Source organism: Furipterus horrens, unplaced genomic scaffold (genome assembly GCF_987537825.1).
Source record: "Furipterus horrens unplaced genomic scaffold, mFurHor1.1.pri manual_scaffold_1, whole genome shotgun sequence".
In the NCBI taxonomy this organism is placed as follows: Eukaryota; Metazoa; Chordata; class Mammalia; order Chiroptera; family Furipteridae; genus Furipterus; species Furipterus horrens.
Genome location: NW_028327171.1, coordinates 192,598,480 through 192,610,843, shown reverse-complemented (window position 1 = coordinate 192,610,843; position 12,364 = coordinate 192,598,480). Strand labels below are relative to the sequence as shown.

Genomic DNA, 12,364 nt, shown 5'->3' with positions numbered 1-12,364 from the left:
TAACAGTCAGAGAAACTGGCTACAGTGTTTTGAATGTCATGTAGGTACAGCAACCTGCTAATTACAGTGCATTTTTGATGTTCCTCTCTTTACCTTACTTTTGCAAGTCCAGTCTCAAAGCAAACACTTTCCTGTCAGAAGTAAATTACCTCCTTTTGTGTACAGCTACTTCTGAACTAAAAATAAAGTTTTACATTGCTTTGCCAATTATTTAAATGATTAAATGCCATTTTTCTGCCTTCCGTGCCTCTCTCAGAAGAAGAAATGCTGAGAGAAATGCAACAGCATTAGAGAAATCAATCCTGTTCAAACTAGCCATTTTGACAGTTTATTTGCTAAGGTTTGGGAAGAAATGAAAATAAATACTCTTATGAAAAAATAAGTGGTGTTGGCCCGGTTTTGTCTTCATGTTATATAATTAGCTTGCTAAAGAATAACCTATATCAGCCGCAAATCTCTGAACAATGTCATGTACTGTATGCATACTCCTTCTATCATCCATCACAGGCCCTTTCAGGTACCTGCTATTCTAAGTTGGACGCATATTCTGAAGTCAAAAAAAAATCCTCTATTATGGATCTCAGATGCACAATTACCCAAATCTGGTAGAAAACATGTAACTTTAGTAAAGGAAGTGTCTAAGTTCCCTCACACTTTCTAAATCATACTTCTTTGATCTAGCCATAAAGATTTTTCTACAGTGTAAAGAATAAGGCTAGGTTTACCCTTCCTACAATAAGTATTTTAAACTATGCTGTGAGCCAGTGGGTTAGGATTATTAAATCAGTGGAAAAAAAGAACTATTCTTTCTTCTTCACACACACACATACACACACACACACACACACACACACACACACACACACACCCCTCAACATAGACATAACAGTAGTCTTTCACAATCCCAGGGAGGACAATTACACTTTGACCAGAGAATTTGCTTATCTTTCTAATTTCTTCATAGAGGGTAAATACAGAGAAACAAAGAGCACATGAAAGGTTTTGCACCATTGATTAGAATGGATTGTACATTGGTGTGTCTTGTCATTGTGTTTTCTCATACATTCTCTTATTGGAAGAAGCATTTCAAAATTTCCCTCTCTACCCCAACCCCTTTCCTGCTTCATTAGATGGCCACTTAGCATCAAATCTGAAAAGTTATTAGGAGAGTGATTTGGTGTTTGAGAGGTAGATATATCTGAAAGTTGAAGACAAAGGCTCTGCATGTGTGAACCCTCCAAACGCTTTTTTAGCTATCCCTTTTTAAATAGATGTTCTAAAGAAAAAAAAAGAAAGCTTTGAGTCTTACAGAAAATATCTTCAAAGGACAGTGAATGAACTGATGACAGATGGTTGTTCACAAAGCACTTCAGGAAAGTATTTTGTATACAATTATCAGTTTTAACTTTCTGTCAGGGTGAGGCCTCTCTTTCCTTTCTGCCTATTCTTTATTATCTAATAAATTAAGAAATTTTAAATATTATTTTAAAATAAATTTTAAATATCCCTTAAAAATAGAGCTTAAAAACCTTTTTAAAAGTAAATTTAAAGATACTTTTAAAATTAATTTAGTAGCTCTAAATACTTGGTACTAGATACTAAGGCAAAACTTGTCTCATCACCAGCGCATGCCTTTCATTATATGAACACCTTTTATAAATACACACAATTTGTAAATGTTCTCATGGGCACATCAGGCAACAAAATAAATTGGTATATATGTAACTACTGTTCTTGTGCAGATAGGAAAATTATACCCTTTGGAGCATGTGCACATGATGTTTAAGAACAACAAAAATTCAGTCTTAACACACCAAAATAAATGAGAAAGAAAACCAGAGATATTGGCTTTTCAATGTATCTTCAATAGAAAAAATAACTATATTTAAACATGCCCATCAGCCCAGTTTTTGAGCCAAACAGGACCCTTTTCTAACTCTGAGCATAAGTTGAACAGACATCTTACTCCAGCCCACAAAAGCAACAAGTTCATTCTGTTTGGAACTGCAATTTTCTAAAGATGATTTAGACTTGGATGTATCTGGAGCTATGAAATTATAAACCACATCATGTTAGGTGGAATAGCATAATGCTCTAGAGCACAGCTCTAGCATCAAACCTTGGTTCTAACAACTATTACCTGAACATCCTTGGGCAAATTAGCACTCCTATTTCTCCTCTTCTTCTGAAATGGGGTTCTCTAATAGTGTTAGGTAGGTCATCCTCCTCATCATCATCATTGGAAACTTAAAGGAGTTTAATCTAAGAAAATGATTTTAGCCAATCATCAAACAAACAAACAAAAGAAACTAATTTATTAGCATTTGTATTGTGCCAGTTTCTGTAATGACTCCAGAATTCATTTTGGCACTTGTTCAATTTTGCTAGACCTAGTAATTAGAAGGAACACCTACCTTGCTAGCCAAGCACTGACTACACTAAGCATTTTACACAGATTATTTCATTTTATCCTCACGAGGACCTTGAGATGCGGTTATTATCATCCCCATTTTACACATAAGGAAACTAAAGCTTTGAAAATTTAAACACCAGGCTAAGCTTAGCTAGTAAGAAATGGATGGGTCTAATTCCAGAGCTTTCAGAACCAAAATGCTTTTGGTAGTTCTCTTAACTTAAAAAAATATTATATGTATGACATTTTCAACTACTGGTTAAATGAACTTATTTAACTCCAAAATTTGTTCACTAAAATATAGTCTGAGAATTGGTGAGCTTCTAAATAATAGATTTCCATTTTATAGCAAAATTACACTTCAAATACCCAAATTTCACAAGGTGCTTGAAATTTAAAATGAACCAAGCCAAATGAAGACCTCAAAACTAAAACTCAGAGGAGGAAAGAAATCAAAGCTGTTTACCTGTTACTTGAATTGAGGGGAAGAAGCTGAGAACCAGGAGCAGCCTGATGATCATTGTGCTGAAGGTGGGTCAGGGCTGCAGCCCCTCCTCCCTGAGGAGCCCAAAGTGTAAGGTGGGCTGAAGATGAACTTGCCAAGGCCCAAGAGTCTCTGTCAACTGCCTCCACCTCCAAGTTAGTTCTCTCAGGGCACATGATCAAATCACATGTACTTAAACCACAGAGCATCATATCACACAGGATATTACATTGTTTTGATGACTTTAGACTTTTCTTTTAAAGGCAACCTTTTCTTGTCACAGAAAAAGAATATCAGTCATTCTATAATGGGTTCATGAGAATTATTCTCTACAGTTGGGTGTCAGAGCTGTGGAAAACTGATTAGAATCCAGCAGGAATTTAAGGGTAGACGAACAAGGTGTTCTAAAGGGTGACTGAAACCTCTCACAAGAGAAAAGTTTTCATAGGATGGGGATAGACTATGTCAAAAAGATAACAATAAGAATTAAATTGAGGATTTGGGAAACATCCATACCAGTGTTGAAAGGAATTACAAATATTAGGAATTGAACTTTTGTGTTGGACATAGGGTAGCCCTATGCAGCACTTAACACACACTCCTTACTTTATACCAAGCTTCCCCAGCTTACTTCTAGGAACTTTGAGAAACACACTCTACTTGCAAGCAGCCAGCCTACTGAGAAGAGGAGGTTCCCTAAGCAGAGGGACAGTCAAATAATCTCGTATGTCCTTAGCGGGGCAGTAAAGTGACAAAAAGCCATTTGGTATCACATGTTCTCTATGTCCCTCAAGGAATCATTCAAGGCTAAGCTATAGGCAGGAAGTGAGGCTCCAAAGCAAGCTCACCAAGGCCCATCACCATGCCTCTGCAGCCCTCTTCCACTGGGCAGGGCTTCTGCATTTAGGGTCATTCCACTGATGTGGTCAACTGTGCTGTCATCTTCTTGTACCTGGCTCAGGATCTTGTACTTGATGGCTTTCTCAAAACCTTTCCAGTAATTTTCTTCCTTGTTCCTAAAAATCTAAGCTTTGTGTGATTACCCTAGTTTTTGGTTTGTATATGTAGGTTTTTTGTTTTGTTTTGTTTTTCAAACAATTTGTATTGCTTTCTATTCTGACTATAAAAGCAAGACATATTTTATATAGAAAATTTAGAAAAACATATATTTACTTTTTTAAATGTTAAACATAATCATTAAAACAAAACTTTCCCATAATATTACTATCCTGATATAAACATTTTAAATATTCTGGTCCATTGTCTTCCATGTGTTTTTCTATTAAGATTTTGTACATATTTAATGTCATACCTTATTTATAGTTTCCAACAGATATACATCCTTATCTGCTTTATCTTGAACATTTTCCCATGACACATAAGTATTCTTTATAAACATCATTTGTAATTGATACATAATAATCTATCCTATAACCATATCATAAATTGTTAAAGACTCCCCTAGTATCAGCTTTTTGCTATTTTAAAATGCTACAGTGAACATCTCTGATGGCCTAGCTATAAGCCCCTCCCTCCTCATCTGCTCAATGACAGATAAAAAGTACAGTAGTCCCTCTCTATATCGCAGTTCACTTATAGCGGCCTCACTGTATCGCGGGATTTTTTAAAATATTATATGTAATTATTTATCATGGATTTTTCACTATATTGCGGCATTTTGTGGTACTGTACAGTAAATACTAAAATAAATATAAGTTTCCTACTTCGTGGATTTTCATCTATCGCGGGGGGTCTAGAATGTAATAACCACGATAAGTGAGGGATCACTGTATTTCCTTTCCTGATAGACCCCCTTTGCCCACATTTCAATTTTTTTACAATTACAGTCTTTGTGAACCTCCTATACTGACACATTTTTCTGTCCTTTGGAGGAATTTGTCCTTGAAAATGATTCAATTAGACTTCTGTACTAAAGGTAAATAATGAAGTTATACCCCCTGTCCTGGAGAAGATTCACTTCTAGAATTTGACCCAGTATTCCTGGCTCTGACCCTTTATCCAGTTAGGGGGACCTATGTCTCATCCAGGGCCTGATGTGTTTCCAGTGACAATTTAAAGGCATAGTGCCCTTCTCTAAAAGGTTACCCCTATTCTGGAGCAAGCAGACCACCCAGATCTAGAAAGAGAGGCTCTGAAATTCATCATAGAGATTAAGAATATGTACAGTAGAAACAAAGACTTCCCGAAATTCCCTATGATTAATAATAAAAGACTAAGAAGAAAATGAATAACTGTCCTCAAGCATATAAAAGATGGCTGTATAGCATCTTTTTAATATTATGTATATAGTAGTGCTTGGTTGCATCAAACTTAACTGGAAAGAAACAGTGCCATTATATGGTCTAACACCTTTATTTTGCAGTGGAGGAAGTTGAAGCCCAGAGAAGTTAGCTAATTTATACAAACTCACAAAACAATAATTAAATGTACTTGATTTTATTACTTGACTTACTTTATTTGGCTTTCATTCTTTAGAGTAAAAGGAAGCATAAACTTTGATATTTGCCTTCCTTTTTTATAAAGGTGTGTCACACTAAAAAAGCAAATCATGTCATTCAGTTCCTTTCACATATGCTCTTGAAATTCAATGGCATTCACATATACTAAGAAGTAGAAATGATAGAACTGAAATAAGGGACATTAAAGTCATCAATGCACAGAGTACTGAGACTCTGCTGGATTCCTTATAATAGCAATAGCTAGCATTATGTACCAACCACTTTACATGCCTGATCTAACTTAATACTCACACAACCTGTAAGGAACATGCTAGTAGTATCCCCATTTTATAGCTGAGAAGAGTAACTCCGAGAGAGTTGCCAAGTCTCAGTGGAGTCAGCGTTAGAATCTAGATCTTTCTAACTTGGACTGCTATGCCCTAATCACAGCACTATACTTACTGACTCCTTACAGTTAAGCCTCTCCAGTATCTTAAATTCCTTCAGGACAAAAGAATAAGAAATGTGCATCATGTCCTTGCAAGGCATCTAACATCTAGCCTGCGTGACTTGAGTGTGAAGAGGAAAAGGACTAGTGGCCCAAGATGCTGGGAATATATAAACTGTGTTTCATAAAAATGCACCTGGATATTTCTGGAGAAATTCCAGATTTTTAAAATTTACATGTGATTTTGAAACTCAAGGACATGTGCACTGTGATAAAACAAATGACCTTAATCAATCAACAAGTATATGAGGTCCTGACCACATGGCTTGTCAGAGAAAATGTAATACAAATTATCAGTGTCCATAGGCTGCTTGAAACATAATGGGAACTAAGCCTGGGGCTACAACCCTGAAAAAAAAGAATCTCAGGGCATGTAATATTGTGATATAATATTGTAATATTGTGGCTTCATCCTGGCTCTAGGCAAGAGCTCCTAAAACCTTTGCAACTTCCTCATCAATAAAGGTGATAGGAGCATTTTGTTTTCATATTTGGTCTTTGACTTAGTTCCTGCAACAGAGCTCCTACATGCCTTGGAATTTCCTAAGTGGTGGGAGCATCTTTTGTGCTAATACGGTGATTCTTGGTGAGTGGGTTGGTCACCAGAATGACCAAGCCATGATTGGAAGCTTGCAACTTTTGGCATCCTTATTCTCCAGGACGGAAGGAGGGCTTAGATTGACTTAATAATTGATCATACCTACATGATGAAGTCTTCATAAAAATCCCTGAACTACAAGATTCTGAGAGCTTCTGGGTGGTGCAGCCCAACTCCACAGGGACAGAAGCTCTTGCATTTGGAAACTTTTCTTTCTTTTTTTTTTTTTTTTTTTAGTTTATTTATTTGTCTGTTTATTTATTTATTTATTTTTTAGAGAGAGGGGAAAGGAGAAAGAGAGGGAGAGAAACATCACTGTGTGGTTGCCTCTCACTCGTGCCCCCAACTGGGGACCTGACATGCAACCTAGTCATGTGTCCTGACTGGGAATCGAACCAGCAACAGTTGGCGCGCAGGCTGATGCTCAATCCACTGAGCCACAGCAGCCAGGGCTTGGAACCTTTTCTGATCTCACTTCATATATCACTGCATCTGGCTCTTCACTTGTGTATTTTATCATATCTTTTATTGTATTATAAACCAGTAAGTATAAGTTAGTATTTTCCTGAATTTCATGAGTCATTCCAGCAATGAACCTGAGGAGGGGGTCATGGGAACACAATTTGTAGCTAGTTGATCAGAAGTACAAATGACAATCTGGGACTTGCAGTTGGCACCAGTAAGGGACAACCTTGTGAAACAGCCTTTAACTTGTGGAATCTGACACAAACTAGTTAAGTAGTCAGAATGAATTAAATTGTAGGACAATCAACCTGTGTAAGAGAACTGGTCAGTGTGGGGGGGAAAAAAACACTTTAGGGAATTCTAGTGGCTAAAAGCACAGAACCTGAAGTCCCATGGGCTAAGGGGTCAAATCCCAGTTGTAGCCATAAGATCTTAGAAAGTCATAGCCTCAATTCCTTGTATGTAATGCAGGATGGAAATACCTTACACAATAAGTTGTTCATATCTCACACAATGTATGAATTTCTGCACCATAGGATAGAAATAACGTAATGAATCTTCATTTCACACTTATTATAAGGGGCTGTGTAAATGTTTGTTAGATTAACAAAAATGGATTGTTGCATATATGTTCAATATGTTTATGTGGATTGATTTCACTTCATAGCATGAGTGCCACAAAAACTCCATTTTAGAAATTAACATGGTGTTCCTCCAGGGTGCAAAGTTCCTTCACTATAACATAGGCCAGTATAAACTACAAAGTATCACAGAAGAGCCTGTAAGAATTATATTTGTCAAGCTGGTCAATGGCAGGAAGCCCTTTGGCTATCTCTCACTAATATTGAGCAAGCCTACCAGGATAATATCTTCTTTGATCTAAATTCTAGATATAAACTTGCCTTTATTTTAGTTTCTAATTTTCTGCAAAACTGTCATACAGAGATTCAAATGCTCACGTGGTGGTTGTGGGAAAACAACAAAATCTGAGGTTCTCTCTTCAAGCTATGTGGTATTAGCCCAGCTGTTGGTATGAAAAATTTATTCAAAAAATAGACAAATATAGTTAAGAAAGCCATGCATATTACCACAAACCAGCAGAACCAAAGCCTGAAAAAATTGTGTTACATCTAAAAGAAGTTAAAAAGCAAGAAATAACTGCCATATTGATCAACTAATCCCACTGAGTAACAAATATTACAGAAAGATATATTTGCAGGAACAATCCAGAAGGCTTTATCAAGGATTACATGAAAAATATGGTGAAAAGTAGCTTAAAACAACTACCTAAAAACCTTTAACCACTTACAGAGAGAGGCAGGCCTATGGCTCCAAATGGTAAAAGCAGTAGCTAACATTTCCTGGAGGCTGCCTGCAAGCAGGTGCTGTGCTAAGCTTTATGCATGCATCATTTCATTTAATCTCCACAACAACCTGAGGAGGTTGGTACCATTCATATCTCCATTTTATAGTTAAGAAAACAGAAACTTAGAGAGGTTAAGAAATTTACCCACGATCACACATTAACTAGTAAAGTAGGGATTTAAACTTGATTTGGTCTGACTTAAAAAGTAAACTCTAGATTTAAGCAACATGGCAGAAGTACTGTAGATACAATCCTGATCAAGCAACAGCTGGAATATGTGATTGATAATGCAGTGCTTAGGAGCAAGGTTTTTAAAGAGGAATGTATCTTCTTGATAGGCATAGCTGATCTTTAACACCAGCTTCATAAAAATTCAGCAAGAATTCTATTTGTGACTTGCAGTCTGGAGGATGCAGTTCTCATTGCTTTTCTGCTGACCCCTATACTCATGCAGACTCTGTCAAGAGGAAGAAGCAAAATTTGTATAGTTTTTACATCCTTCTTAAGAATTAATGCTCATGAGATCCTAGAGGTATTTGTGTACAGTCAGCAAGGATCCACCTTGCACCAAAGCAATGCTGATCGGAGCTTTAGGACAGTTCCTTGACAACAGGCTCATTCACTTGGTAATCTGAAAAAAGCAGAAAGGGAGTGGCAGATACAGAAAACATCAATCACTGTCATTAAAGACTGAGAAAGACTACGTATTACCAAGCAGACTCTGGCTAAGCCACTGTGACAGTGTAAACTTACAGGTCTTAGGACCCAAAGATATTGTTATCAGGAAAGTCTGTTCTCAAATCCTATTATTCTGCAATCTGATGGTCTCGTGGAGCCATGTTCTTTTGGTCTCATGAAAGACCAACTGCCTGCCTTATTGCTGGCATTATACAAATGTACTGAGGACCCAGTGTCACGCTGAATTTTTAATTTTTTGAAGCTACTGAGACATTTGCATATTTTCAACAAACAGGAATGTTAATTAAATATGACTGGGGTTGGGAGGGCAAGGTAAGGAATGTATTTCAGTCCACGTTTTGTATTGAACCCGATTTGACTCTGCTATTCCCTACTGTGCAGTCAGTGGAATGGTAAAGAGGCAACCTCTGACCTCTTCAGGAAGTGCAATCTTGTCCTGGCCTTGGGAAAACTGTCGTGCCTGGCTTTCCTCCTTTTAGAAAAAAATTTAAGGGCCCTCATCCCCTAATGTGTTTTTTAGTATAGAAACTCCAGGAAATAAAACTGTTAACTTCAACATTACTTTCCATGGTCTCTCATGTTACCCCATGGGAACCTTCTCACCCCCCCTACTGCTGTTTCTCCCTCCCCACTTCCCCTTTTCCACCGGTTCCCACACTCACTGAATAAGGAAGGTCAATCTGAATACATCTGTCCACATCTCTGGAATGCCACAGAGGAGTAACAGCTGTTGACCTCTGTTTCAAACACATAATCCTGTTTGTCCCAAAAGTAGCTTGGGTGAACTCCAGCTAATATATACAATCTCTATTTCCTATGGAGAATGTAGAGCCAGGAGAGTATATGCCCTGCACTTGCTTTGCTATAGAACAACCTGCTTTCAAGTACTGGATTCTATTACTGCTAATAATAATATTAATAATTATAATAATTGTAGCTAAAATTCATTCAAGCACTGCTATGTGCCAGATATAGTACAAATCTAAAACATGCCAAGTTTTTAAGTCTGAAGTTTTTCTTTATATTCTGGAAAAAGCAGTACTTCTTTTCCTAAGTCAGTATACTTCCACATCTTAACGCACACACACATACACACATGCACTAACAACCTTTACTAACCTCCTGTGAGTACAGGTGATAAAAATGAAGGTTTTGTGTTTCTTCCCAGAAATATTGAAGGAAAAATAAAAGCTGTGACGGCTATTACAAGAAGCCCAAAAGTAACAGTAAGAAGTAAGAATAAAGAGGCTATTTCCTGAGGCAAGATCCAGACAAATCTAGTATTCATTTAAGAATCCATCCAGAAATAGCCATTAACACCAGAGTTCATGTGATGTCTTTCATACATGGTCTTGAGGAAAATTCCAGACTAAACTTGTTCTCACAGCATTTAGCTCCCTTTATATTACAGGCTTCTCGGTGTTGGAATGACTGAAACCTAAGTCATTATTCCTTTCAGAGAGGGGTCAAACTTGACATTGAAACACAATGAAATCTCATTGTCACCAGGAGTCTAATCTACCCTGATTTCTCATGCCATTGCTCATTGTATGAAATTTGCCTAGCTTTGCTGTGCCAAATTATCATAGGACTCTTCTAGAAAAACTGGAATCATCTAGCTGGCTTCAAAGCGGAACAAACAAGTGTAGGGATGTCTATATAGAGTGACCTTGAAAATGCACTCATTCCGTCAACGAACATGCGTTTAGTACCCACAATAGAGAAGGCTTGTTCTACACCCTGAGAATCCAGGGAAATCGAGGCAGCCTCCTTTTCCCCAGAGAATTCAGGTCTGGAAGAAACACTATAGAAGAAACCCCTAACTTGCCTGGACAGGCTTTCAGGGCAGGGAGACTATGATTTGGAAAATAAGCAAAACTGGCCAGACCAGATGCAGGGATGAAAGGGACTTCCCTTCCAGGCAAAGTATATACTATTGCAAAAAGCTAAAACTTCATGGCTTGCTGAGAGAACCATGAGGAGCTTAGTGTGGCTACAGCAGAAGGCACACTGAGCAAAGGCAAGGGTAATGATAGGCAGTCAGGAGCAATCAGGCAACAGCAAGAAGTTTGCTCTTTGTACTGAGAACAATGAGGAATTTTCACAATAGGGATCAGCGCACAGGTCTGGGCTGCTGCTGCAGATACAGAAAGCATCAGCATATTAGACCCAGGCTTTCAAAAAGGTTTAATCTCTTACATCAACACCAATTGATTGATATCAGCTGCCTGAATCACAGTGTTGAATGGGATTTCTGAGTCCTCGTACTGGTTTGGTGGGAGCATGGGAAGAGCAAGGGGAGGATAGATAGGCATGGCTCTCTGTGGCTCCCTGGTCAGGATTATACAACGGCCATGAACACAGATCAAATTGCAGGCTTTCCCCCCACATGTCCTTTATATTATGACATTTATCCCACAGTCAGGATTTGAAAAGAACAACAGATTGTTTCCTTCTACCTGCTAATTCAGTTGTAAATGTAATAAGGGAGACTAAGAAAGAAAGGAGTCATGCCGATGAAGGTGCAAATACCACTGATAGTGTACCACCGCAGAATGTGGCTAAAACTCGCGCCTACAACGCCCCCCAGAATTAGGCTGATTTACCCATCAGTCATAGACATTGTTAGAAAAACACGGGCCCCACCTACAAGGGCAGGGTCTTCACCGCTAAGCTGACACTGGGCCCGGAGCAGAACACTGGTTCTCTGTAGGAAGACAAATCCCAAAGGTGGGGATGAAAGGCAGCAGGAGACAGCTGGATGTGTAAGGTCAATGGAGGGTTTGTTTTAAGTGGGAGAGACAGGTGAGCATGATTTCATGCTCCAGCAAGGAAGACATCACAGAGAGAAAGACTGAAGAGATACGAGAAAACATAATCTGTAGGGGAAAGAAAGGAAATGATAAGAAATAGGCCTGGACATAAACTAATACCTCAGTATTAATTAAAAAGGAGGAAACCTCTCTGAGACTATCACACCTGTCTAGGAAAGCAGAGTTTATAGCAGTTAAGGATTAATGAGTAGTGACCAGTCACTTTCCATTTACACACATAACCTTATATAATCCCTGTGTAAGAGCCATTCTTACTGGTCCATTTTATAGATGAGAAGACCTGCTTAGCCCCTGAAAAAAACTGAAGCACACTTCTTCCAACTCTGAGACTATGATATTAGAGAAGTTGAAGGTTTCTCTGACCCTTCACTGTTGGCCATTAAACCATCATTTCATTAAACCATTGCCTCAGAATGAGTTTCCACTAGACGATGTGAATCAATGGGAGAGGAATCTTCAGAAACCATTATTCAGTTCATGTGATGGAGAGTGGAGGATGGTGGGGAGTGAATGGCCTCTTGAGGTTTAAATTCTATTT

At 38.1% G+C, this 12,364-nt stretch overlaps 1 protein-coding gene across 1 annotated transcript in view; it reads right to left on the bottom strand.

The window, feature by feature from the left end:
* CD28 (CD28 molecule) overlaps positions 1-3,051 on the bottom strand; it is a 40,051-nt gene extending 37,000 nt beyond the window's left edge. Inside the window, exon 1 of the mRNA XM_090282855.1 lies at positions 2,880-3,051. Coding sequence (XP_090138981.1) covers positions 2,880-2,934 — 55 coding nt within the window. The 5' untranslated portion in view covers positions 2,935-3,051. The remainder of the gene's footprint in view (positions 1-2,879) is intronic.
* Between the last annotated feature and the right edge of the window lie 9,313 nt (positions 3,052-12,364).